The sequence below is a fragment of the Colossoma macropomum genome, unplaced genomic scaffold, assembly GCF_904425465.1.
Source record: "Colossoma macropomum unplaced genomic scaffold, Colossoma_macropomum, whole genome shotgun sequence".
Taxonomy (NCBI): domain Eukaryota; kingdom Metazoa; phylum Chordata; class Actinopteri; order Characiformes; family Serrasalmidae; genus Colossoma; species Colossoma macropomum.
Window position 1 is genome coordinate 24,218,793 of NW_023494807.1, and position 26,622 is coordinate 24,245,414.

General features: G+C 36.4%; 2 protein-coding genes and 1 pseudogene across 2 annotated transcripts; all 3 read left to right on the forward strand.

The window, feature by feature from the left end:
• Positions 1-1,204: 1,204 nt before the first annotated feature.
• Positions 1,205-6,643, forward strand: LOC118796688 (annotated as a pseudogene).
• Positions 6,641-16,959, forward strand: LOC118797547 (SLAM family member 9-like). Its single transcript, XM_036556908.1, has 3 exons — positions 6,641-6,647; positions 8,337-8,600; positions 16,730-16,959. The coding sequence occupies exons 1-3, from the start codon at positions 6,641-6,643 to the stop codon at positions 16,957-16,959; spliced, it is 501 nt and encodes a 166-aa protein (XP_036412801.1).
• Positions 15,713-25,636, forward strand: LOC118797548 (CD48 antigen-like). Its single transcript, XM_036556909.1, has 5 exons — positions 15,713-15,922; positions 16,337-16,605; positions 16,730-17,571; positions 24,091-24,181; positions 25,326-25,636. Exons 3-5 carry the CDS (start codon positions 17,305-17,307, stop codon positions 25,634-25,636), a joined length of 669 nt encoding a protein of 222 aa, XP_036412802.1. The 5' UTR covers positions 15,713-15,922; positions 16,337-16,605; positions 16,730-17,304.
• The last annotated feature ends 986 nt before the right edge of the window (positions 25,637-26,622 follow it).

Consider the following 26,622-nt stretch of genomic DNA (forward strand, 5'->3'; position numbering starts at 1 on the left):
TTTCTTGGAACTTCCTTTGTCATGCTGAAACAGGAAAGGAACTTCTTCAAACTGTTGCTACAAAATTACTGTCACACTAAGATTTCCCTTTACTGGAAATAAGGGACCCAACCTGTGAAAAACAGCCCTATTAATGTTGCCAAAATTTACCATTGGCACTGTAAATCAATGTAAAACCACCAGGACAAATTTCCATACTACCATAATAACAATAAGTGTCTCTACAAGTAATGGGGCAGCTCAGGGGGGACATTTCAGGAATTGATTTGTTGGAAAGGTGGTATACTGTGAATGTGCCATGTTTACAGTGACTGAGCTCTTTAGTTCAACCCATTCTACTGTCAGCTTTTGTCTATGGAGACTGCATGGCTTTATGCTTGATTTTATGCACATCTTAGCATGTGTGTGTGACTACAATTGCCAAATCCAGTTAGAAAGGGTGTCCATATGCTTTTGGCCATGTGCTATATTTTACTGTAACAAAAATGTTTCCATCATTTTTATTACTTCACAATCACATTGTAGTCCATCTACAGTTCTCTCCTTCTTGTGTCTATGTGGTAGTCATGCGTGGTAATCCAAAACTAGTGGGGTTTAAACTCACTGTGCAGCAGCCACTACAACTACTGAAATAGTGAAGCGGTAAAGCTGAGAGCAGAGTATAGCAGACTGACAGAGGAGCTAAAGAACAGAAGCCAGACTAACACAGAGGTTTAACTGTTTACCTTAAATATTTTTTTCCCAGGTGAAACTTACGTATTGGTATCTTTTCATAACCTAATGCTTTAAAACAGAACGATAAAATAAAAAGCTTGGAGACGAGACGGGGTGTGTGGAGTCAGTACAACTTAGAAAATATCATTTCAATGGTTTATGGCACAGTTATGTTCCCTCACTAAAGGTACTGAGATGTAACCTTAAGGGTATCACATCAGTGACAAGAGGGGTACTGCCCCAGTGACAGTTTAGAATTTTTTTTTTTTCTGAGAGTGTACTTAGAAATAAGACAAGCTCTCTGAGCCAAAACTTACTCCTTCATTGTAAAATGAACATAGGCACATTAGAAAACTTCTCTGAAGCAGGGAAGACGTCTTTGAGAACTTCCCCTTTCATTTTATTATAAACATCAGCACATGACAAAACCTCTCTGAGGCACTAAGAGGTCTTTTTAAAACTTCCTGTTAAAGAGGCAGTTTCTCACATTCTTTGCAATGGCAATGATGCTGATCTTTGTTCTCTCCACTCTGATCTCTGTCACAGGTAAACAATTCTCTGAACTTCATCACTAAAGAGGTTAAAATGTATAATAATGTATCAATTTTGAGTCACTCTGTATAATACAGTGTGTTAGTGACCCGAATAGAATGTGTTAAAACACATTTTGAAATGTACAACACATTTAAAACTTTCAGATCTTTAGACATCTGTTAATGTCACAGCTGAACTGAATAAGTAAATTAAAAGCAGGTTTAATCTTTTGCACACTTAACACACGTTATCCACAAAAAGACAACTGATCCGACTAAACTGTATATTCTCAGTCTATATCTTAGGGGCTAAAAATAAAAGCCTATTATTAGCTTTAACTGAGCAAACCTACAGCCCACTGCTAAGACATATTTTATGATATTATATCACATGACACTGAAGAGAGAGGGAATTTTTTAGAGAGAAGGATAAACAGGGTTTCGGGCGTGGTCCTTGAACCAAATTTGAGTTATTTCATAACTACATTTCTTTCTTTTCACTCAGTAACATTGCCTAAACAGCAAACAGTATCAAACTAGGCTACATATTATTTAATGTCATGTATGTACTATTTGATGGTTTTACTTACTGAGTTTAGTCCTCCTGCTCTGTAAATACCATTACATGTAGTCATATATATGATGTAATTAACTTTACTGCACATTATTACTCCTCTAAACACTGGACATTCTTTTCATTGCAATTAAATAAATGAAGCTACAGTGAGAGGAAACGCAAATGCATTTAGATCGTTTAGTTATTTAATATTTCACTCACACACACTTAAATTTGCTATTTTTCTGCTAATTTTGTTCAAAATTTATTTTCATTGTCTGAGTTACATATATATATATATATATATATATATAGAGAGAGAGAGAGAGAGAGAGAGAGAGAGAGAGAGATGTAGATAAGTATATGTATATAAAGATGTAGAATATGCGATTACTTTTGCACAGATCACATTTCGTTTTATTTTTTTTACCCTCAAAATGTTAAGTTCATGTAGAATAAACAACATATTATTTGATCAGTTATGTGGCACCAGTTAAAACCCTTTGTTCTATCAATTGCATTGTTTTAAACATCTCTTTGCTTTTGTTTATAAATGCATATTTTTGTCCATATTTATACACACAAAGTCAAAAGACTTTTTTGTGAATGACTGAAGTGAATGTCTGAACTGGAAGTGTATTAAATAACAAAAACAGTTGTGTCTGAATTCTTGTTTGCCTTCACTGTATATATTAACATACAGTATAGAGGTTTTACAATTTAATCATAACATTTTCCCTTTCTCTACAGAGTCCAGTGATGTGTTCAGATTGGTTGGTAATTCTGTTCAACTGGACATACAGGATCCTGTACCAGAGTTTGAGGACTTATTCTGGGTTTTTAACAGAAATAAAAATGTTGTAAAATATTATCCTGAGTTTAAAAAAGCTAAACAGTATCCTGGTTATGAAGGCAGAGTGGAGTTCAATGAGGAAACCTACAGTCTGACACTGAAGAACTTACAGAAGACTGATAGTGGACTGTATGAAGCAAGAGCGTCTGGTGATGCGGTCAGAGTTGTTACTGAGTACAGACTCTCTGTGTTGGGTAAGTCTTATAGAAAATCAGTCAGTGAGAGGAAACATGCAGTCCTGACACAACACTGCTGTTATTAAGTTGTTTGTTTGTTAAGAATATTTTTTCTTTTATTACTATCATTTTTTTTTTATTTTTGGATAAAGAAAAATACAGACAGGGTGGGTCCCAGGATTTGGTGGTCCTGGACCTCTCATTAAAATAAAGGGAGAGAAAATTGAACTTGGGGAGGGGGGTCCATATTATTTCCTTGATTAAAATGTGAATTTTCTGAAAAAATGAATACTCACAAGCGGTGACCATCTTATTTTCTACATTTTTATTGATTTCATCATTAGACTCCTGGACAAATTGTGAACTCACGTAGCATGAATTCATAATGTAATCGTATGATCTAGAGCACAGAGCCACGTCAACCTTGTTTAAAACTGCTGAGAAACAGAGAAAAAGGTGGGTCAGTGAACCTGAAAAATAATATGAACAAATTACCTCACTTCCCTCCCACCTTATCAACTGAAATGCTCAGCTCACTCAGAGACTCTCTCTGATTCTGTGTTTCATACAGAAAGTCACAGTACAGAAGGAAATTCATGATTCACATTGACTCCCAAAAAACATAAGGGTCTGTATGGAAGTCCACTCTTCAGTTCCTACTTTCATGTCTTACAGAACTTACAAATTAGTTTCTTATTGATCATAGCAGTCAGACAGTATATAGTAGTAACACAGTAGTTACAAAATGGTAAAATAGCAATTACATAGTAGTAAAATAGTAATTGTATAGTAGTTGTAGATTCAGCTTAATAATTAAATAAAAGGTCTGCAGCTCAGTGATTAAGACAATCAGTGTATTGCTATACAGATGTGAAATTAAACACCCCAGACAAGTAATATTAGTGAAAAAAAAACACTACAGAGGCAAAACTCAAAAATATGCATCGATAGACCTATATGACACCTCATGCTCAGACTTTTCACCAGAGGACTCTCAAAAATTTCTGCCACAATTTGAACCCTGGAGGGTGCTGAATTACGTAAATGTACACAAATCAATTTCATTTCAATTGAATTGGCCCATTTTTAAATTCTGTTTAAATTATTAGCATTGAAAGAATGTAAGCACCCAAGTGTTAAACCAGGCAAAGTCAATCACGTCAAATAAAAAGTTTTTTTAGTTAATTTTTTTTTTGTTTTTTGTTTTTTTGAGTCGTATTTCCATCTGCTATCACACATACCCAACGAAATTCAGCCTGTAGTACTTAAAATAGGATATATCCCAAATTACTCAACAGTTAGGGGAACTTTTTTGATGATTTCTTGTATTCAAAGATTTCATTGGTTCATGACTCCATCTATTTGCATACTTCCCCTTGTTTTACTTACCATCTGTGTTCTATTTCTACTAGGCTCTACTAGGATCTTTCTAAATTCCTACATATTTCAACTGTTGAGATGAAGTGTTTCAGAGTGATTTGATGTGAAATGGTGCAGTGTACAGAAACTTACTCAATGTTTTCTCAGTGTTGTTAATATGAACCAGGGGTCACAATGTCTACAATACAAGTAAAGCCATTTTATTTACTACTCAAAAAGACTAGTGAGTGTATAACGTTGATAATGGCAAAACATTATTAAATCTGAAAACATAACTTTTCTTTGATGACTAGATTTAAACAATAGAACTTCTAATAGAGCTTCTCAACCAATCAGCTTGCGTGGCTGGAACTAACTGTTGTATAATGCCTTATAACACACTGCATGTAGTTCTCCAACATCAAAAAGCATAAAGCTAAAGCTAAAGCTTTAGCTTTATGTCAAACTATCATGAAACATGTCCGATGTATTTGTAATCATTTTGTGTAAAAGCTTATTGTTAAGGAGCTTTTAGAGGCAGCTGGATGGAGAATTTTTGAAGATGAAAAACAAACAACTATAATTAAGGAAATAATTAATTTAGAAAAATCTTTGGAATTCCTTTTAAAAGCATTAACGAAACGAGATGAATATAAAGCTTGTTTGTTTAAATGGCATTTGATTTTAGCTACGATGTTCTAAATGTAGTTTTGATCGTCAACCCACCAGCTCAAGTGTAAACACTAAAAAGGACAATTGTTATTATTTTTCTATACTTATTTGTCTCTGAGGTCTAATATCAACACCATCACCAACGTCCAGATGGACCTCAGCTACTCTGAAAGATACTGACCAGTTCTGAAAGACTTTTACTGATATGTGATGAGTGATTTATCACTGACTGACTGTCAGCATTACAGTGATGTGTCTGTATATCTTCTACCTCAGATCCAGTGGAGGGTCCAGTCCTGACTCACCAGCTAAGCAGAGACACCTGCAACATCACTCTCACCTCTCTATCAACTCCAGCTGTTACAAGGAAACCTGTGAGGAGAAGGAAGTGACATCACCTGGAGGCGTCACCCTTTCCCTGTCTGTCAGTGGCAGCACCATCATCTGTAACCATAGCAACCCAGTCAGCTGGAAGACGAATGTTTTGGAGATGAGAGAACTTAAACGACTCTGTGCTGATGAAGGTGAAGGTGTGAACACAGATACACACAAACACTGCCTCTAAAATCACCTAAAAGATTCACACCTGTTTTGTTTTTTTCATCAACCTATTCTAAGCAGTAGACTGAATGTATTTCTGCATGGGTGCCTAGAGGGGGAGATTAAAAAGTGAGTTGCATATTTGATTATGACACAGCAAATTATGGTTTTGCTTCTAACATAATAAATTATAAAACCACTTTTATGTTGGTTTTATAATTAGTTGGTTAAATAGTTTGTTATAGCAGGAAAATGTGGTTAATCGTTTAGTAACATTGTTATTCATTCCAGTGACAGTCACTGACATCCCCTGTCCCTGACACATTTTGTCGAAGTGCATACAAGCATCGCACTGGACAAACAGCAAGGGGGACTACACCCTTTATTAAATGAAGCAACCCAATCATCTCCCAATGTAGAGTTAATATACACATAATTAAAGAAAGCAGTAAATGTATTCATTGAAACAGTCAGAGATCTTAAAGAAAGAACAGAAGTTTCAATAACAGATACAGTAACAGTGTTGAGTAACTGCTGTGTATTTATTTAAGCTGTCTGTCAGCTGGAAACTGCAAATAAATAGAAATTGTACACTAAATTTGCAGAAACTTGCAGTGTTTAAGTGTGTTTTTCCTATAGAGGAGTTGTTAACTTATTTTCAATTAGAAAAACATCAAAAAGTTCTCCTGCTGTGAGGAAACACTTACCGGCCTGCCCCACTCACCCTCCTGATGATAGTAATACCTGCACAAACTCAAATTGGGGCTATTTAGTCATAGACATTGTTTCACTCGCCTCACAATATACTGAGTTCTTCAAATATTCATACTAACATATCGTCACGATGACAGTAGTTAGTGATGGTCATTCACTTAACTCTCATTTTCACTGTGATACGCTTCTAACAGTAGCCACTTGTTTTCACAGATCTATTTCTCATTTGTTACTCTGATAAGCCTCTTACAGCAGTCGTTGGTTATCATTGATTAAAACCTTCTGTTTTATGACAGACTGATTTCCTTGAAACAAGTTAGTTTGTTAGTTCCTTTTTTTTGGACATCACATTTAATATAAACTTGGGTTTTTGTTGTGTGTCTTTCAGGTTCAGTGTCTCCCTCTGCTGGTGTATCTGTGTGTTTGCTGAAGACTGTGCTGTATTCCATCAGTCTGACCCTCATGCTGTCTGCAGTCATCACCGTCCACATCAGAGAAAGACTGACCAAATCATCTTAAAGACATGGATGGTGTTGTAGTTACATGATTCTTAGTTATGATCTCTTATTACAGTCTACTCTACTGTATAGCTGTATCTAACAGGCTGATATCACTTGCTGTGTTTTTGAAAGCTGTAGCTGTACAGACCTCTAGCATCACTGCTGTAGCTTCTCAGACGTCAGCTGACTGAATGTACTAGAATACTGTATCTTGTGTAAGTAAATGTTTTATTATATGTATTAAAATGCATTTCGCTTCTGTCAGAACAAAATCTTGTATCGCCAAAATGACTTTAAAGGAGATGGGGAAAAAACAGTTTACATTTAATGTAAGTAACTAGAACCAGACTTTTTTTTTCCCCAAGTAATTTGGGGGTGTTTCATTTGGTTGCTTCATCATGAAATGGGCACACAATGTAAAGGGCAACAGATATTTTCAAATTATACAAAAAACATGCATTTTTTTCCAAATTTTAAAAGATTGTTCCTAAAAACAGTATCACTTGTATTAAAAAGGTAGAAAACTGTCCACATATGGACACCATGCATGAAAGCATTTTCACAGCTTTTTTGTTTTTCAGTAAAGTATTTTGAAATACATTTAATGCTAATATATGAAAGACATGATGTTTTGTCCAGTTAAGCCATTTTAGACAGAGAAGCTAATGAAGAGAAACATGACTAACCACAGAGGAAAACCAACAGGAACTGACAGATATTAAAAATAATTTTGATGTCACACATAATCTACACTAAGAGAGCTGATCTGACTAAACATAGTAAAAATGAAAGCACATGATTATTTTTAACAGAATAAACCTATAATCCAGCTCTGAGACACATTTCATTTCATTTGTCACCTTGTAACATTGTTTGAACAACAAAATATATAAACTATAAACTAGACTACATACTATTTAATGTCATGTATGTATTATATAATGGCTTTTTTTTACTGAGTTTAGTCCTCCTGCTCTGTTGTTCACTCCACATGCTGAGTTTATAGCTGCACAAACAGCTCCAGATAAACACATTTACAGTCAACTAGTTTAAGCCTTTAAACTAGCACTACGTGTAATCAAGTATTTATGATGTTATTAGCGTTACTGTACATTGTCACTCCTCTAAACACAAAGTACTTCAGACACTTTGTTATTTAATACTCACTCACAAACTAAATTTGGCATTTTTCTGCTAATTTAGTGTTTTATTGTTGTAGTTGTTCAATGTGTTCAATTCAGCAAATGAACAGTAATTGTGTATTAAAACGTGCAGAAGTGTGTTCCCTGTAGAGGACATGTAACTTTTACAAAATATCATTTGACAAACTTTTGCATATAACTGTAAATATGACACCAGTTGAAACTTTTTTTGCAGCAGCAGCATGAATATCTAGAAATTAATGTATTTCATTCAAATGTGTTTGAATAATTATTTTCTTATATGTTTAAAATGAAACAGATCTTTCTTCATACTTGTAAATACATACTTTCTGTTCATATTTTAAAAAAAGACATTATGTGTGTAAAGTGGATATATACACTTTAATTATATTAAATAACAAAAACAAAAGTGTCCTCACTCAATATACTAACATACAATACAGAGGCCTTATGGATTAGTCTTTAAGATGCCACACCAGATCATGATAAAGCAAATCACAGTATAACAAAACATTTCTTATATTTTCTAATCTTATCTAATTTAATCTCTCTACAGTGTCCAGTGATGTGTTCAGATTGGCTGGTGATTCTGTTCAACTGGACACACAGGATCCTGTGCAGAAGTTTGAGGACTTGATCTGGGTTTTTAACAGAACTAATAATAATAAGGCTCCTGGTTATGAAGGCAGAGTGGAGTTCAATGAGGAAACCTACAGTCTGACACTGAAGAACTTACAGAAGACTGATAGTGGACTGTATGAAGTAAGAGCGTCTGGTGATGAGGACAGAGTTGTTGCTGAGTACAGACTCTCTGTGTTGGGTAAGTCTTATAGCAAATCAGTCAGTGAGAGGAAACATGCAGTCCTGACACAACACTGCTGTTATTAAGACGCTGTAATTTTCTCTATTCTTTATTTAATTATGTGCAATACTGAGATTCTCTGAAGGCTAAAAACACAAACTGATATCTTTTAACTAAACGCTGCTCAGAAAGAACACAGTCCTGGTTGAGTAAAACACAAGATGAACAAAAATCAGTAAACAAAATTTCTCTCTCTCACTCAAAACAATCTTTAATACTCTTCTGCTGGACAGATATCATGTGGTAAAAATATTCCTTTTTTTTTAACTATTTTGTTTTCTGTTTCTTCATCATTTGATCTGTCATCATCTTCCCACTTACATATTACACTTTATTCATAGTCATTCTTAGTCATTTTCATTTTCTGTCTCCCTTGTTTTGATGGTCACTTTTCTTTTGGTCAGTGAAGTCCTGTGTTATTTCTTTGATTAAAAAGTGAATTTTCTGAAAAAATGAATGCTCTCACATACAGTGACCGTCTTCTTTTCTACATTTTTATCATGTTCAGCATTAGACTTCCCCCTCTGGATAAACTGTAAACTCACCCAGCCTGAATTCATAACATAACCATACAATCTAGAGTATCAAACCACATCACTGGTTTAAAACTGCTAGGAAACAGAAAAAGGTGGCCCACTGAATCTGCTTGTGGTGCGTTTTTGTCAGCTTATAAGACCACCATACATCAGACCAGCAGGTAGTGTCGAGCAGCAGATATACTACAAAGTGCATAGAAACCGACACAGTGAGATTGTTGATAAACCCCAAGTTAAAGATCATTATTATACTTTTTAATATGAATTTAATGCAATAACTTTTTAAATAATATAGTAATTTTCTGACATTTGGTATCAGCTAACTAAACTGCCTGTTTCCAGTGAAGAGTATTTTAGTTATGTTATTACTATTATTTATTTCTTGCTTTTACACCTTTCAGCTCCCATCAAGGGAGATGTAGGCAAGGTGGATGCCAGGTTTTCAACTGAAGGTTCCCCTTAAAAGTAAAAAATAAGTGGTAAAAAAAAATGCTAAAAAATAAAAGGTGAAAAAAGATGTGACTGTAATGAGAAGTTGAGCAGTGCTGATAGTCACTGGATGCCACGACACATCGATGCCAAATGTCTGCACCAGTGTAGGTGCCTTCATTAAAACAATGTCATTTTATTTTTCAGATAAAGTGAGATGTGGCACAACCGGTGTGCAGAGGCATTATGTGAAAAAGTCATTTATACTGATACAGATATCAAAAATTAAGAACTACTGCCTATGCTAGTAAAAAATGATAAAAATCTGGAAAAAAAAGTTTTATGTACAGAATATTTCACAGTGCCCTGCATGTACCTTTAGGCTGCCGCTTAGTTTTCAAATGGATTATATCTTATAGCTAATTTCCTCAAAAATATCTTGTAAAAAAAGGGATGCATGAGGTTTATGATTGTAGCATCAAACGAGAAAGTTATTGAGATCAGTTGAGATCAGTCCATCAAATGTTTCTATTAAAATGGTAGTTAAAGTAGTTACTCTGATAATGTGAAGATCTGAAGCATCACAAATCCTGCAGTAAACAGAGGAAAAACTGATGAAACTGCATTTGGTGCCACTGGTGATAATGTTTTATGTTCTTTTACAGATTGAGAAAAAATTGAGAACACAAGAAGCGGGAAATGACGCCACCCTGAGCTGGCGGGAGAAAAATGGAAAGGTTTGCCAGAATGCCATTTGACAGTGCCATGTTATCACTATTATGCATCAGTTTATGCCTAGTAAACCTAATAAAACACACTTTCCTAGGACTGGAGCAAGGTTGCTCTAATAAGCTTACTTCTGCAGAGTGTTAAAGAGACAAATGTGTGGTCATTTCTAACATTGTGGAAATATCAAAAATAAGGGGAAAAAAACCAGAATGTGCCAGGCGAATACCGGAGTGCACATATGTAGATACCTTAGTGGCTCACTGCATTCACCGCCTCAGAACATTGCAACTGGGAAAGCTAAACCATGAAGGCTAGCTAGAGAGAGAGACGGAGAAAACCATCTAAAAGTGTAAGGGGGAGTAGGGGAGACCAGAAAGTTACTTCAACAAGACACAAAGAAATAAAGAAATGAAAGTACACTATTTGTTTAGATATCAGAGTGAGAAACCACAGGGCCAAAGTGCAGAAGGTGCAAGTTAGTCAGTTCATTCTGTCTACTTCACACTACCAGGTGACAAAGCGACAGGCACCCGGTCATTTCCTATGGGAGGATGTGATTTGTACTCATGATTTAGTGACAAGTGGCAGAGCGACTTGAAATTCTCAGTTTTATACAATAAACTATGATGCAGTGAAGTGACAAACTAACTGACTTGCTGAAACAAAATCCTCAGAACAGTGGTAGACATGTGAGTCTGAGGTCCCCAGCCACTGCTCTTTGAACATTTTGTTCCCACAAGAACTTCATTCCTATTTCCATAAAATTATTGTGCAAAATATTGAAAAAAAAACTTGTTTGATCTAGACCAATGGTTCCCAAACAAACATTGTGAGTCACAATTAATGCTCCTAAGTGATATATTTATTGAAAACTCTTGACTGGAGAGAAGCTTCCGAAAGTCAGTTACAAAGGTTTTGTACTCCCCAAGCTGGTGGTGTTACATTTCACTGGTTTACAGAGAACAAAGAAGTTACAATTCATTGGTTACAAGTAATGTGATATGAATAAACAAGAGTAACAAATATGCATAACATATATAATTAATGACACGGAAAGAAACTCATATGGTCAACAAAGTCTTACACTCGAAGAAGCTAGCCTGCAACCTCAAGGTCACTGAACAAGGATGCCCCCATATACACACACACACACACACACACACACACATATACATATATACATATACATACATACATACATACATACATACATACATACATACGCTCATTAAACTGGATACAAAACTGAATATAAAAAAGTTTAATCTGAAGCGCTGTGCTGTTGTTGGTGTGACTGCAGTGAATACCTTTTATTCACTGTTATTAAGGCTGTTAAGGCTTGTTTGATCCTTTCAGTTGTGTTTGCGAATTAGTTTCACTTTCACAGGTGTGATTCAGTCTGTGGTTTAGTGAGATATTAGCTTGAAGCTGCTGTGATTAGCGCTTAGCTGTTAGCAATTTATTTGTGTGTTTTATGTGTAAGACCACAAATGAAATAAGCTTTAGGGCTTCATTGTGTTTTACCTCGATGATGCAGCATTATGTGTGTTTGTAATCATCAAATAAATTCAATCAATCAATCAGCATTTTGGTTGTGTGTTAGAACTGGACGAATGGTAGGGATGTTAAAATTAAACAATTACGGTAAAGTTGGGTCTATATTGGCCGTTTACTGGATATTCAGATTTCTCATGAAATATATGTGCAAAAATGACCATACCTACATTTTTCAAAAGTATCCTTCAGTAAATTTTAAAAGCTCAACAGGCAAAACACAGACGCGCTACTGTTTAAGGGAGCATCTGAAAAGTGCATAACCTAAACAGCTGTGAATGTTTACATTTTGACACACTAAAGGTTGTATAGGCTGCTGTGATTATTTAGGGTTATGTCAGCTTACCAAACGGGTGGTGTTGCTGTGCTGAATGTGATCTGTAGCACGTTAGTGAACGCTGTTAGTCATCACTCATTTTACAGCTGCATACTGTCTTACACATGCACATGTGCCTTCATATAGAGCACCGAGCACTTTTTGAATAACATGATTTATTCAGTTTATCTAGTGTCACTTCATGTTTGATAATTTGTGGGGCACTGATTTTTTAAGGCTAAATTTCTAACTTATGCATCATGGCAATATGTGCATCTGGGGGACACAGCAAGTGGTCAAATATCTGAAGGGGTATGGGAAGTCTCAAACACAACAACATAGAGACACCTTCAACAAAGTATGTACAAATTGGCTTGCAAAGTAGAATGCTTCAGGCTATAATGTTAGGATAAGAATAACAGTACTCTACATCAGTGATTGACAGTTTAAATAAGGATCGTATTTGTATATTCAAATCTTCAGTGCAAAGTACACATAAATGCACCTCTTACATTATCGCATGGCAACTAACATCAAACCTAGACGAACTTTTATTCACTGGGTGAAGATAGTTGTGCCCTTCAGAAATTTATTTTGCTAGTTTGTCTTACTGACCCCTGTCACTGGACCTGATTACACCATCTGCTCAGTTTTCTGTCCTTGGTAAAGTAGTGATAACATTTATTTGAATAGTTCCTCATGCAGTCAAAGTCTCGTCTAAAAGATAAACCCCAAACACAACAGCATAGAGGTCCATTCAGTTATTGTTTAGGATTAGTCTACCAGCATATCGTATCAGTCACTGACAGCTGAAACAGGGATTGCATTTGTATATTCAAATCTTCTTCCACTGCACCCACACAACGAACAGCAATAAATAAATGAAGACAACAACCAAGACCAGTGTTTCTAAAAGGTCTCATCTGCAAAAGAGGCAACTTGCAGCCTGCAGGAACAGATGTTAGAGGCCTAGCATTTGGTTAAAGATAGACAAACATGAGTTTAGTTAATTCAACAAATGAGGCCTTTAATCTAGTAAATGTGCTCTTACTGTTAGCCAAACAGGGTCTATATTTCCTCGACAGCAGCATGATTTCGAATACAGCAGATTAACTCTTTTAGGTAAAGGCTGCGCAAAATATTAAATGAAGGGATGCCAATAATTGTGGCACACACAGATTTGAGAAAAATATTTATTTCATTTAAGATTTCATTTTTTCTTTCAATCATTGTACCTCAAATCAAAGTTTGATTTTTGTTTCATTTAAAATATTTCTGAACAGAAAAGACCACAATCGGTCTTTCTCTGCCAGTTCAAACCTAAAAACTATATATTAGTAAAAAATGTCTATATTTGTGTGTGTGTGTGTGTGTGTGTGGTGGTGTGTGTGGTGTGTGTGTGTGTGTGTGTGTATTGCCAGTCTCCTGCTGGCGGTAAACATTAATAATCACCACAGAACATGCCAGTATGACACATATTTGCATAAACTACTATTCTTCATAAGAGCAAACACTTAGCTTAGACACAAACACTGAACTACAGGAGCTGTGGGGGCTCATGAGAACACAAATTAACTGAGCACATTCAACACAGGTGCCATGATATGTTGCATCCATGACAGCTGGGCACTCTGAACCTCCGTCTCAAAGTGTTTACATAAAAAGTTCTTGAAAAGCTTTGAACTGTACTTATAAAAAGCTCCGAGAATGGAATGAAAGAGTTGTTAGTGCTTTATTTATTTTAAAATTCAACATAGGCAGTGTTGCAGTCAAGACCATTAGAGGCAAAACCGAGATCTGAGGCAGAGTCAAGACTGAGAATAGGCCCAAATGAATGTTTAAATGTTTTGTTTCTTTAGTCATGATCTATGTGACAAAATGCATTGCAAACACATTGTATTTAACCCCCTAAACCTCCAGCATATTACATACTGAGACTTATTATTCAGTAATACAGGGACTTCAATGCAAATTGGTTGAGCTATTCTTAGGTTAAAGAAGTGTGCAATAAAACTTTGGGCCTGCCAGTGGGCCAATGGCTATTTAAGGGGTAAACAAAGTAAATAACAGCAGATAAACTGGGCTACTTAAAGGTAGGGTCAAAATTAACACATTTATTTAGCTGTATGTTTTGTTAATATTTTAGTTTAAGTTAACACATCATTAAAAGTAGGGAGTATTTAATACATAAATAAATATGAAGGTCTTAAACACTTCAGCATCACTGCTGGACTGAGAATAGTCCACCAACAAAAAACCATCCAGCATCCTGTGGGCAGCAAACTGTGACCACTGATGAAGGACTAGAGGATCACTAACACAAACGGTGCAGCAACAGATGATCTACTGTCTCTGACTTTACATCTTCAAGGTGGACCAACAAAGTGGAAGTGTCTAATGAAGTGGACAGTGGGTGGAAACACACCAGTAGCATTGCTATATCTGATCCACTCATACCAGCGCAACACACACTAACACACCACCACCACGTCAGTGTCACTACAGTGCTGAGAATGATCCACCACCCAAATAATACCTGTATTGTATTACTAGTCTGTCAGTCTACTTAGCCTGCATTTAAGTCAGCAAGAGCCATGAAGCCAAAGAAAATCTAAACTGTTAGCAGTCATGTAACAATCCAACATATGTCTTTAGCTGGTTATTGTTGACAGGAAGGGGGTTTGTTAGACATGCAAAACAGCGAACCACAGATTATTGTTTCTGCATGTCATGCTGGTGAAGCCTTTTGCAGCCAGTCAAAACAGTGTTAAGATATTCCTGTGTTAAGCAGTTGCTCCTCATTTCCAGTGGAGTTTTCAGTCCATCATTGGAAATATTTTCCATGGTCACATGCTTTTAATGTTGGGTGTCAACTGAGTGGAAAACACTCTTTGCTGACAGTTAAATCAAACTTCTCATAATATATGCCATAATGGTTGATGTCAGGGTGGCTTACTAGTGTACACTTAGCAAAGATTAGCATGTTATATAAAACCTAACATATTGGTCCATTCTTCCGTATAGGCATCTTGTGATGGTTACAATAACAATAATAACACTGATACATTCCTGAACATAATCTGGCATGACAACTCATAACAGCGTATGACATCTACCATGACATGTTTATGGCATGGTTATGTCAGTGTTATGTAGCAGGGTTAAAGTGTTACCGTATGTCCCAGATTATATGAGAGAACTCTTACTGCAACTCATTTAAAACTGGGGATGACTCAGGATATCATTGAACATTTCCAGCTACAGCTTACAGTACCTACTTCCCTGGATCAAGACAGAATGTTTGTCTTAAAGACTCTTAAAACTCATGGACTGTTCTTACCAGTGAGATCCATCCAGTTATTTACAACACAGAAGAAGGCTTGTTTACTGATTGGATGTACTTCTGGGTTGAGATTTGGACTGTTCATCATACTGACCCCTTTTGTAAACACACACTTGGCATTTATAAAAGCTCTTTGGTTGATTATTATGCAAGATCAATAAAATCACATTTGCTAGTCATTTATCAGGAATACTGTGGAGCAGTCTACAACAGCAAGATAACATTCAAACAGAAAAGACAAGCAGAAACAGAAAGCTCATCAGACTAACCACAAAAATACACCAGCTGAACCAAATAAGGAAGAGAACTTGTGCTGCAATGGCAATGCTACTACAACTGATCTTCACACTCTCCTATTTGGCTTCAGTCACAGGTAAAAAAATCTGACCTTTACCAATACAGAGGATAAATGTATAATAATATTTCTATCTATCTATCTATCTATCTATCTATCTATCTATAAACAAAATTCTCTGACATATAACAGAAAGGGTTAAATGTATTATAATCTATCATTTTTAAGTGGGTGTTCTGATTGTATATGTACTTGGTGACACTGAAATGTCTTTGACCTAAAATTACATGTAGTCATATAAATGATGTAATGCATTTTATACACCGTAAATATTGGAAAAGCTGTTTTTTTAAATGATGCAATGTATTAACATATGGTATATGTTAATACATGGCAGTGTGTTGTAATTTAGTTAATGTGATATGCATTACTGAAGCATGACAAAGTCATGATTATATAAGAAAATAAGTTTTCTTTGTTCTTTCTCAACAGAGACCAGTGATGTGTTCAGACTGGTTGGCAGCTCTGTTCAACTGGACACACAGGATCCTGTACCAGAGTTTGATGACTTATTATGTTATATGATAACAAGTCTAAAACTACTATATACTATTTTGATTATAAAGGCAGAGTGGAGTTCAATAATGAAACCTACAGTCTGACACTGAAGAACTTACAGAAGACTGATAGTGGACTGTATGAAGTAAGAGCATCTGGTGATGTGGTCACAATTGTTGCTGAGTACAGACTCTCTGTGTTGGGTAAGCAGGGGTGATGTAATGCACATAATAATTAAAGTCTGATTGGCCTTTTATTAAAAATGAGATTGTGTTTCTGTGGGTATTAAATTGTCATTTCAGCATCACATGTCTATGTGTATCTCAGATCCAGTGGACACTCCAGTCCTGACTCCTGTCCTTCACCAGCAAAGCAGAGGCACATGTAGGATCACTCTGACCTGCAGAGTTCATGACTACTGTATCAGCTCCAGCTGTTATGAGGAAACCTGTGAAGAGAAGGAAGTGACATCACCTGGAGATGTCATCCTTTCCCTGTCTGTCAGTGGCAGCTCCATCATCTGTAACCGCAGCAACCCAGTTCCAGAAACTTTGTAGGCAAGATCACCTAAAAACCTTCGTCATATGTATTTATTTTTTTGGGATGAATCAATAGGCAAGTCCCTAGGCCAGCCCCTGAAAAACAACCCTCCACCAAACTTCACAGTTGGCACAATGTAGTCAGGAAGGTAAAGTTTATCTGACAGTCAACAAACCCAGACTCATTCATCAGACTTTTAGATAGAGAAGCGTGATTCGTCACTCCACAGAATATGTTTCCACTAAAGAAAACTACATCATGGAAACCATTTTAATCACATTGAATTGAGTGGTTTATTCCTATTTGACACTGGAATTTTCTAAAATATGTCACACTAATAATATGACAACCAGTGTTAAAGGATGACAGATATCACAAAATACCAAAACAACTTACCTTCATATCTTTGTTCTTTCTCTACAGTGCCCACACGTGTGTTCGCACAAGTTGGCAGTTCTGTTCAACTAGACACTCAGCATCCTGTACTGGAGTTTGATGACTTAACCTGGGTTTTTAACAGAACTAATAATGTTCTAAAATATTATCCTGAGTTTAAAAAAGCTAAACAGTATCCTGGTTATGAAGGCAGAGTGGAGTTCAATGAGGAAACCTACAGTCTGACACTGAAGAACTTACAGAAGACTGTATGAAGTAAGAACATCTGGTTATGCAGATAGAGTTGTTGCTGCGTACAGACTGTCTGTGTTGGGTAAGTCTTATATAATATCAGTCAGTGAGAGGAAACATGCAGTTCTGACACAACACTGCTGTTATTAAGATGCTGTAATTTTATGAATGATGCGTTTGTTTCTGTATGCAATTACGTGAGTGGAACTCTTTTGAGTGCTGACCAGCAGGTCAGAAGCTAAACAGTGAAAAGAAAGATGAAGGACACACAAGGCTGGAGTACTACTTGCACTCTGAGCCAATGAATGCATCCAAGCTACACTATATTTCCAAAAGCATTCGCTCGTCTGAGATCCCATTCTTAATCCATAGGGTTTAATATGATGTTGGCCCACCCTTTGCAACTATAACAGCTTAAACTATTCAGGGAAGGCTTTCCACAAGGTTTAGAGTGACTTTATGAGAATTTTTGACCATTCTTCCAGAAGCACATTTGTAGTGGCGCTTTACATCACTGCATTCAACACTTTGCATTGCGCTTGCTGAGGCTTGGATGCAGCTGCTCGGCCATGGAAACCCATTCCATGAAGCTCTCTATGGTGTTCTTGAGCTAATCTGAAGGCCACATGAAGTTTGGAGGTCTGTAGCGATTGACTAAGTTGGTGACCTCTGCGCACTATGCGCCTCAGCATCCTCTGACCCCACTCTGTCATTTTACGTGGCCGGCCACTTCGTGGCTGAGTTGCTGTCATTCCCAATCACTTCCACTTTGTTATAATACCACTGACAGTTGACTGTGGAATATTTAGTAGCGAGGAAATTTCACGACTGGACTTGTTGCACAGGTGACTTCCTATCAGGGTACCACACTGGAATTCACGGAGCTCCTGAGAGCGACCCATTCTTTCACTAATGTTTGTAGAAGCAGTCTGCAGGCCTAGGTTCTTGGTTTTATACACCGGTGGCCATGGAAGTGATTGGAACACTCAATGATTTGGATGGGTGAGTGAATACTTTTGGAAATATAGTATAAGCTTGTTGACCTTCTCATAACAGGAGAAAAAAGCAAACAAAGTAAAATGGAAACATCTTAAATGTTGCTTTTTATGTGGAAAAATTACAGGTTTTTCTCATCTGGTCACACTGGGAACATATTTTAGTGAAAAGTGTAAATGGAATCTGGCCAAAGTTTATCCATGTTTGATCAGGACACAAAACACATGATAATGGCAGGTGTAAACAGGCCCTGTGTATTGCATGGTCCGTTGGAGCAACAATCTGGATTGTCTGGGTCTCTAAGTATCTGTTTGAGAATGCCTAGAATAAGCTAAACCAATAGTATGTAGAGAAACAGATGGACTACAGTGTGTAATTGTAGAAATATGAGTGTAGATACAAGGAGGTGTACTTAATAAAGTGGCTGGTTGGTGTTCATGTAAGTGTTACAGTGATAGGAGAGCTCTGACCTGGGGACACATTTTAGTTAAACATGTAAATGGAATCTAGTCAAAGTTTATCCACAACACAAAAAACATACTATTGCCAGGCGTAAACAGGCTCTATGTGTTGCAAGTTAGGCTGGAGCAAAAATATGGACTGTCTGGGGTCCTTTAGGATCTGTTTGAGAACCACTGACAAAGAATGGACTCAAGTTCTTAAGCAGCAAAGTTAATACAATGATTGGTGTTATTCTGCTTTTTTCCAGATGGAGTCGCGCCCTCTGCTGGTTGGTCCTGTGTGATTACTGAAGACTGTGCTTTATTCCATCATTCTGATCCTCATGTTAGCAACAGTCATCATCCACATCAGAAATAAACCAAATCATCTTAAAAACATATATGGCCCTTTGTTATAGAACACAGCACTGTGCATAAAAAACAAAAACAAAACCCCTGAGCTGACAGTAAAGGAGACTGAAATGCCCTTAAACAAGGCACCTGACCCCCAACTGCTCCCCAGGCGCCGCAGATAGGGCTGCCTGGGTTAAATGCGGAGAGGAAATTTACCCATTGTGGGACTAATAAGGGTCACTTAATGTAATTTAATCTAATCTGAAACACTTAAATAGAAACGACCATTTGAAGCATCTGTGAAATACTGAGTGGAACAATACTGACTCTTTTTTTCTGTAAAAGACTTTCTGCAAGTTTAACAACAAGACTTTAACCTTTTGAGAAATCAAACAGAAAGCTCTCCCATATAAAGTTAACGATTTGTTAAAATCATTAAAATCTTAATGCTTACCTTAATGGGCCTGGCCCATTTATTTATTTATTTTGCATGGGAGTGTACACTTTAGCTCTTCCTAATCCCCCTCACACCTGCACTGCATGATGCCTATGGATAAAACTTCCAGTGAAGCATAAAGAGACACACACCCACCCACCCACCCACCCACCCACACACACACACACACACACACACAAACTATCTAAGCAGCTTATCCTCTTGGGTCGTGGCGAGGTGCAGGAGCCCATCCCAGCGGTCATTGAGCGGAAACCAGAAAAAACCCTAGCCGCCAATCATTGGGCACACAAAGAGACAATATGTGAAATGGCAATGACATCCTAACAGGATAAAAATGTAAGGATAAAAAAAAAATGTAAATAATACTTATTGTCCTTATTGATGCTTGAATTCTTGTGTGCCGATGTCTGCAATGACTAATGTTTTATTCAGAGGATTCTATTTATCTGTCCTACATGAATTATTCATACTAATAAAGTCATTTCATTTCAACTGTTTACTTTTGTTTACACTTATTTGTTCTGCATTGTCTACAGGCATAAAACTGTACACCAGTGTCATTACATATGTTTATGTGTTGGCCACAAATTTCAACAATAACGGCTGGGCTTTTTCAAGCAGTGACTGTGAAGCCACATTGTGTTTTCATCAGAAGTTTAACAATATTCTTGTTCTTGCTGTACTGTCAGCTTCAATCAGCTGTAGTGACAGCCACAAACTAAACATTGTCCCAGAATGTCTCAGAGACATTTACTGGGACATTAAACAATAATTTCACAAGTTAGCACATGTGTTCCTTGACTGGTACAGTCAGTCCTTACAATGTTTTTTTTCCAAAAACCTTTGCAAAAGTCTGTAAGCTATGGCAGCCTATTCACCTTATTTTTCACACAACCACTGTATTTTGAGATTTTGGCTGAAATCCCAGTAATTCTTTTAGCTAAGAGTATTGTATCTTGGGCAAATCATGTCACCTTTTATTGCCTAATATCATGAACAACCTGCTTCCACATCACTGGATCTACAAAGCTAATGTTGTTAAAAGTAATGTAAGTCAATAATATCCAAAATTGTTTCCATAACTGCATTGTATGACCAAAATTATGTGGACACCCAAACATCACATCCATACATATTTGTTGAACAGCTCGTTGGCATGATTATGGAGTTGGCCCCCTTTTCTGCTATAACAGCCGCCGCTCTTCTGGGAAGACTTTGCTTTAGATTGTGGAACATTTCCAATGGAATTTGCTTGCATTCAGTCACAGAAGCATTTGTGAGGTTGGTGAACAATAAGGCCCAGCTTGCAGTTTGTGTTCCAATTCATTCCAAAAGTGTCAGGGCTCAGGCCGGTCAAGTTCCTCCAATTCTGCATTTCTTGGAACTTCCTTTGTCATTCTGAAACAGGAAAGGAACTTCTCCAAACTGTTGCCACAAAGTTACTGTGGCACTAAGATTAACCTTTACTGGAAATAAGGGACCCAACCTGTGAAAAACAGCCCTATTAAATCTCTACTGCCAAACTTTACTATTGGCACTGTACAATGTACCACTGCCAGGACAAGTTTCCATACTACTAAGTGTCTCTACAAGTAATGGGACAGCTCAGGGGGGACATTTCAGGAATTGATTTGTTGGAAAGGTGGTATACTGTGAAATTGCCATGTTTACAGTGACTGAGCTCTTTAGTTCAACCCATTCTACTGTCAGCTTTTGTCTATGGAGACTGCATGGCTTTATGCTAGATTTTATGCACATCTTAGCAAGTGTGTGTGACTACAATTGCCAAATCCAGTTAGAAAGGGTGTCCATATGCTTTTGGCCATGTACTATATTTTACTGTAACAAAAATCGTTTTTATTACTTCACAATCACATTGTAGTCCATCTACAGTTCTCTCCTTCTTGTGTCTACGTGGTGTTCATGCGTGGTAATCCAAAACTAGTGTGTAACAACTCTGTTAGCAGATAACTCACTGTGCAGCAGCCACAACAAAACTGAAATAGTGATGCAGTAAAGCTGAGAGCAGAGTATAGCAGACTGACAGAGAAGCTAAAGAACAGGATCAAGACTAACACAGAGGAAGTTCAACTGTGTACCTTAAATAAGTTTTCCCAGTGGAAAAGGACATAATTGTACCTAATGCTTTAAAACAGAACAATACAATAAAAAGCCTGGAGACAAGACGGGGTGTGTGGAGTCAGTACAACTGGATGGATTATGGTACAATTATGGATTATAGTACAATTATGTTCCCTGACTAAAGGAACTGAGATGTAACCTTAAGGGTACCACACCAGTGACAAGAGTTAGGTCCTGAGTGTACTCAGTTCTCTGAACTTCATCACTATAGAGTTTAAAATCTATGATAATGTATCATATTTGAGTCGCTCTGTATAATACAGCATGTAAGTGATTACTTCAAGTGCGCATGTTCTGGTGACCCAAACATAATTTGTGTTAAAACACATTTTAATGTGTACAACATGTTTTAATACTTCTTCAGATTTTTTGACATCTGTTAATGTCATAGCTGAACTGAATAAGTAAATTAAAAGCAGGTTTAATCTTTTGCTCTTAACACACATAATCTACACAAAGAGAACTGATCTGACTAAACTGTATACACTCAGTCTATATCTGAATGTATACAGTTTAGTCTAATTTTAATTTAATTTATAGTGAGTAAGATGAAGAGGAAGAAGAGTTTCGGGCCTGGTCCTAGACCCAAACTCAAGTTATTTTACAACTATATTTCTTATTTTTCACCTTGTAAGATAGTCTGAACAGCAAAATGTAACAATGAGTTTAATCCTCCTGCTCTGTTGTTCACTCCACCTGCTGAGTTTATATCTTCACAAATAGCTTCAGTTAAAACAGAGATTTACTGTTTACTGATTTAAGTCTTTAAAGTAGCACTACATGTGGTGAAATGTATGATGTAATTAGCTTTATTACACATTATTACTCCTCCTAAACACTGGAAATACTTTTCATTATGGTTAATTAAATAAAGCAACAGTGAGAGGAAACATGCATCCATCCTTTTGTTTTTGTTATTTAGTATTTACTTCAAATTCATACTCATCGGCCTGTATTCACAAAGTTTCTCAAAGTAGTAGTGCTGATCTGGGACTCCTGTCAGTAAAGTCATGGTAAATAAGAGAGGAATCTGATCCTGGATCAGCACTTCTACTCTTCTACTATGCTTTGTGAATACAGGCCATAATGTCTCTTCTGACTTAGAAATAAAAGCATTTGTATTTATAAAAATAAACAAAGATTTGGTAAAGAAAAACAAAAAAACAAACAAACAAACAAAAAAACAAGAAAGATGGGGACAAAAGTACATAGATACTATATTAAAAATATACATACCGTCATATGCAAAAGTTTTTTTAATTGATTTTCTAATTGAAGATGAGTTAACACACCCTCTACAGAGAAAATAAGTATGGCATTTTGCTGCTATTTTTAGTGCACAATTTCTAGTTATTTGCTGAATTGAACATATTGGGAAAAAAAAAAGTAAAACATAATAACAAAAAAGTAATTTCACCAGAGGTGCCCAAATGTTTACATACAACTGTAGAGTGTTACATCAGTTTATTTATGTTGATTTTGTAAGTGCAACTAAGTTAACACATCTTCTTCAGAGAACACATTTGAATATGCCATTTTTCTACCAATTTTGAACACTTTCTGTTTATTTGTTGAGGTTGACATATTGGAAAAAATAAAACATAACATATAAAATGTGTCATAATTTTTGCACATGCCACATTTTATCACTTATTTTTCTTCAATATGTTAAAATCAGCAAATAAACAGTAATTGTGCATTTAAATGTGCAGAAGTGTGTTTTCTGTAGAGGATGCATGAACTAAACAAAACAAACATGTAACTTGACCGGGACACCCAAACTTGAGTGTCTGAATATTTATTTCCCCACTAATATACACTACAGAGGTTTTATAGATTAGCATGCCACACAGTCCCAAAGCATGACAAAGTAATCACAATATGACAAAATATTTATTATATTTTCTAATATTCTTTTTTCTCTCTCTCTACAGTGTCCAGTGATGTGTTCAGATTGATTGGTGACTCTGTTCAGCTGGACATACAGCATCCTCTACCAAAGTTTGTTATCCTGGATGTTTAATAGAACTAATATATTTTTTAACATTTTCATAGATTTAAAAAAAAATAAACCATATGCTTATGAAGGCAGAGTGGAGTTCAATGAGGAAACCTACAGTCTGACACTGAAAAACTTACAGAAGACTGATAGTGGACTGTATGAAGTAAGAGCGTCTGGTGTTGAGGTCAGAGCTGTTGCTGAGTACAGACTCTCTGTGTTGGGTAAGTCTTATAGAAAATCAGTCAGTGAGAGGAAACATGCAGTCCTGACACAACACTGCTGTTATTAAGATGCTGTATTTTCTCTATTCTATTTAATGGAACATGCAGCTCTTTGTAATGTTCTGTACACCCAAGGAATGTTGAAATGCTAATATCAATATAATTCATTTAAATTCAGTAAAGAAAACCCTTGCTAGTAATGTTCTACAGTGTACAGTGCAATCTTTTAATACTGCATTCACTTTAGTCCTCTCTGTAGGCAACTGTAAACACAACTGCTGGTAATTCAGAGTGGTTTTATGTGAAATAGTTAATTGTAGAAAAACATACTGACTCTGATTTTTTCTTACAGTGGTGGTAATAGGAAACAAGGGTCACAATGTCTGCAACACAATATAGCCATTTTATTTACTATACAAAACAACCTATGAACTTGCACATGTCTTCAGAGAATATATAATGAGGGTAAAATAGTGGTAAATCTAGAAAAAAAATCTTATATTAATTAAGTAATTAATATAAGATAATGTTACATCAGATCAACCTGCATGTACCTCTGCACCAGAAAATATGTTTTAGGCCAAGACCTCATCACAAAACAATTAAAAAACTATATTTCAAGCATCAGGCTGTGGATTCATGACTTTATCATGCAATAATCTTATATAAGGGGGTTTTTAAAGGCATTAATAACTTCACACATTTGGATCCCATCACCAAAACTGCGAATAATTTGGCTCTGTAAGTTTCTCTAGAATGGCCCATTAAATCACTGGTAATCGTGTAATCATGCAGAAATTTTGAAAATCAGTGGAATTCCCCTTTGAAAGCATCACTAAAAACTACTAAAAACTAGGTCGGTATAAAGCTTGTTTGTTTGGATTTTGACTTATAACTATAACATTTAAACAGTGTTTAGTGATTAACCTCATCCCACCAGCTCGAAAGTAAACACCAGAAATTCTAAGGTCACTTGCGACTGTTATAATATCGTCTAATATTAACATCATCACCAACGTCCAGCTACTCAGAAAAGATACTTACCACTTCTGAAAGACCTTTACTGATCTTTGTGATCTGTGATGAGTTATTTATCATTAACTGATTACATTACAGTGATGTGTCTGTATATCTTCTACCTCAGATCCAGTGGAGGCTCCAGTCCGGACTCATCAGCTAAGCAACGACACCTGCACCATCACTCTCATCTGTAGAGGTCATGACTACTGTATCAACTTCAGCTGTTGCAAGGAAACCTGTGAGGAGAAGGAAGTGACATCAGGTGGAGGCATCACCCTTTCCCTGTCTGTCAGTGGCAGCACCATCATTTGTAACCATAGCAACCCAGTCAGCTGGAAGACGGATGTTTTGGAGATGAGAAGACTTAAACAACTCTGTGCTGATGAAGGTGAAGGTGTGAACACAGATACACACAGACACAAACACTGCCTCTAAAATCACCTAAAAGATCCAGACCTGTGTCTTTGTTTGTACATCAAGCTATTCCAAGCAATAACATGGGTGCCTAGTGGGGGAGATTAAATGAGTTGGGTATTTGATTATATCACAGCAAATCATAGTTTTGCTTATAACGTTATGAATTGTAAACTCAATTTCAAGAGTTTCAGAATGAAAACTTTACATTAAACTGTGGTTAACTGGTTAGTAACACATTCCAGTGTGTGAGGAATTCAGTAAGAAACAAAGCTTGCTCTCAATGCACTGATTTTGTGGACATCCCTCTTCTCTCTGGACATATCCTGTTGAAATGCTGACTGCACGCATCACACAGGACAAACAGCATGTGTTGCTACACACCTAAATAAACGAAGCAACATGATCATCTCTTATTGTACAGTGAACACATCATATGTGAAAGAAAGAACATGCATTCATTGAAACATTCATAGGTTTTAAAGAAAGAACAAAAGCTGTGCAGTAATAACAAGTGCAGTAACACAGAGGTGAGTAAACATTGCATATTTATTTGAGCTGTCTGTCCCAACTTTTTTGAAACATGTTGCTTACATTTAAAATTGGCACATTTTTCAAAAAAACAATAAAATATCTCAGTTTCAACATTTGATATGTTGTCTTTGTACTATTTTGTAATTACGTATAGGGTTTAAAGGATATGCCTGTCACTGCATTCTATTTTAATTTACATTTTACCCAGTGTCCCAACTTTTTGGGAAACGGGGTTGTGCAGTGTTTGGTCAGAACAAATAATGGTAATCTTAGTAAATGGTAATCTCAGCTGCTGAATCATGAGTCTTTTCTTCTGTGTTGTAGAGAGACTCAGCATCTTCCTCCTGATTACATTAGCCGTATAATTTGAAAGTTTTAAGTGAACAGGGAATCGACTGAAATATGAAACAAGTTAGTTCTTTTCTATTTGTTAATAATATTTAATCCAACAGTGGGTTTTGTTGTGTGTGTTT

What these genes read in the sequence shown, in the direction of transcription:
- LOC118797547 (XM_036556908.1), top strand. An exon ending in GTACAGACTCTCTGTGTTGG is followed by an intron (nt 8,601 to 16,729) that starts GTAAGTCTTATA and finishes TGTGTATCTCAG; the next exon opens with ATCCAGTGGACACTCCAGTC.
- LOC118797548 (XM_036556909.1), top strand. Translation starts at nt 17,305, where the DNA reads ATGACAGATATCACAAAATACCAAAACAACTTACCTTCATATCTTTGT. An exon ending in CCTACAGTCTGACACTGAAG is followed by an intron (nt 17,572 to 24,090) that starts AACTTACAGAAG and finishes CTGACACTGAAA; the next exon opens with AACTTACAGAAGACTGATAG. An exon ending in GTACAGACTCTCTGTGTTGG is followed by an intron (nt 24,182 to 25,325) that starts GTAAGTCTTATA and finishes CTTCTACCTCAG; the next exon opens with ATCCAGTGGAGGCTCCAGTC.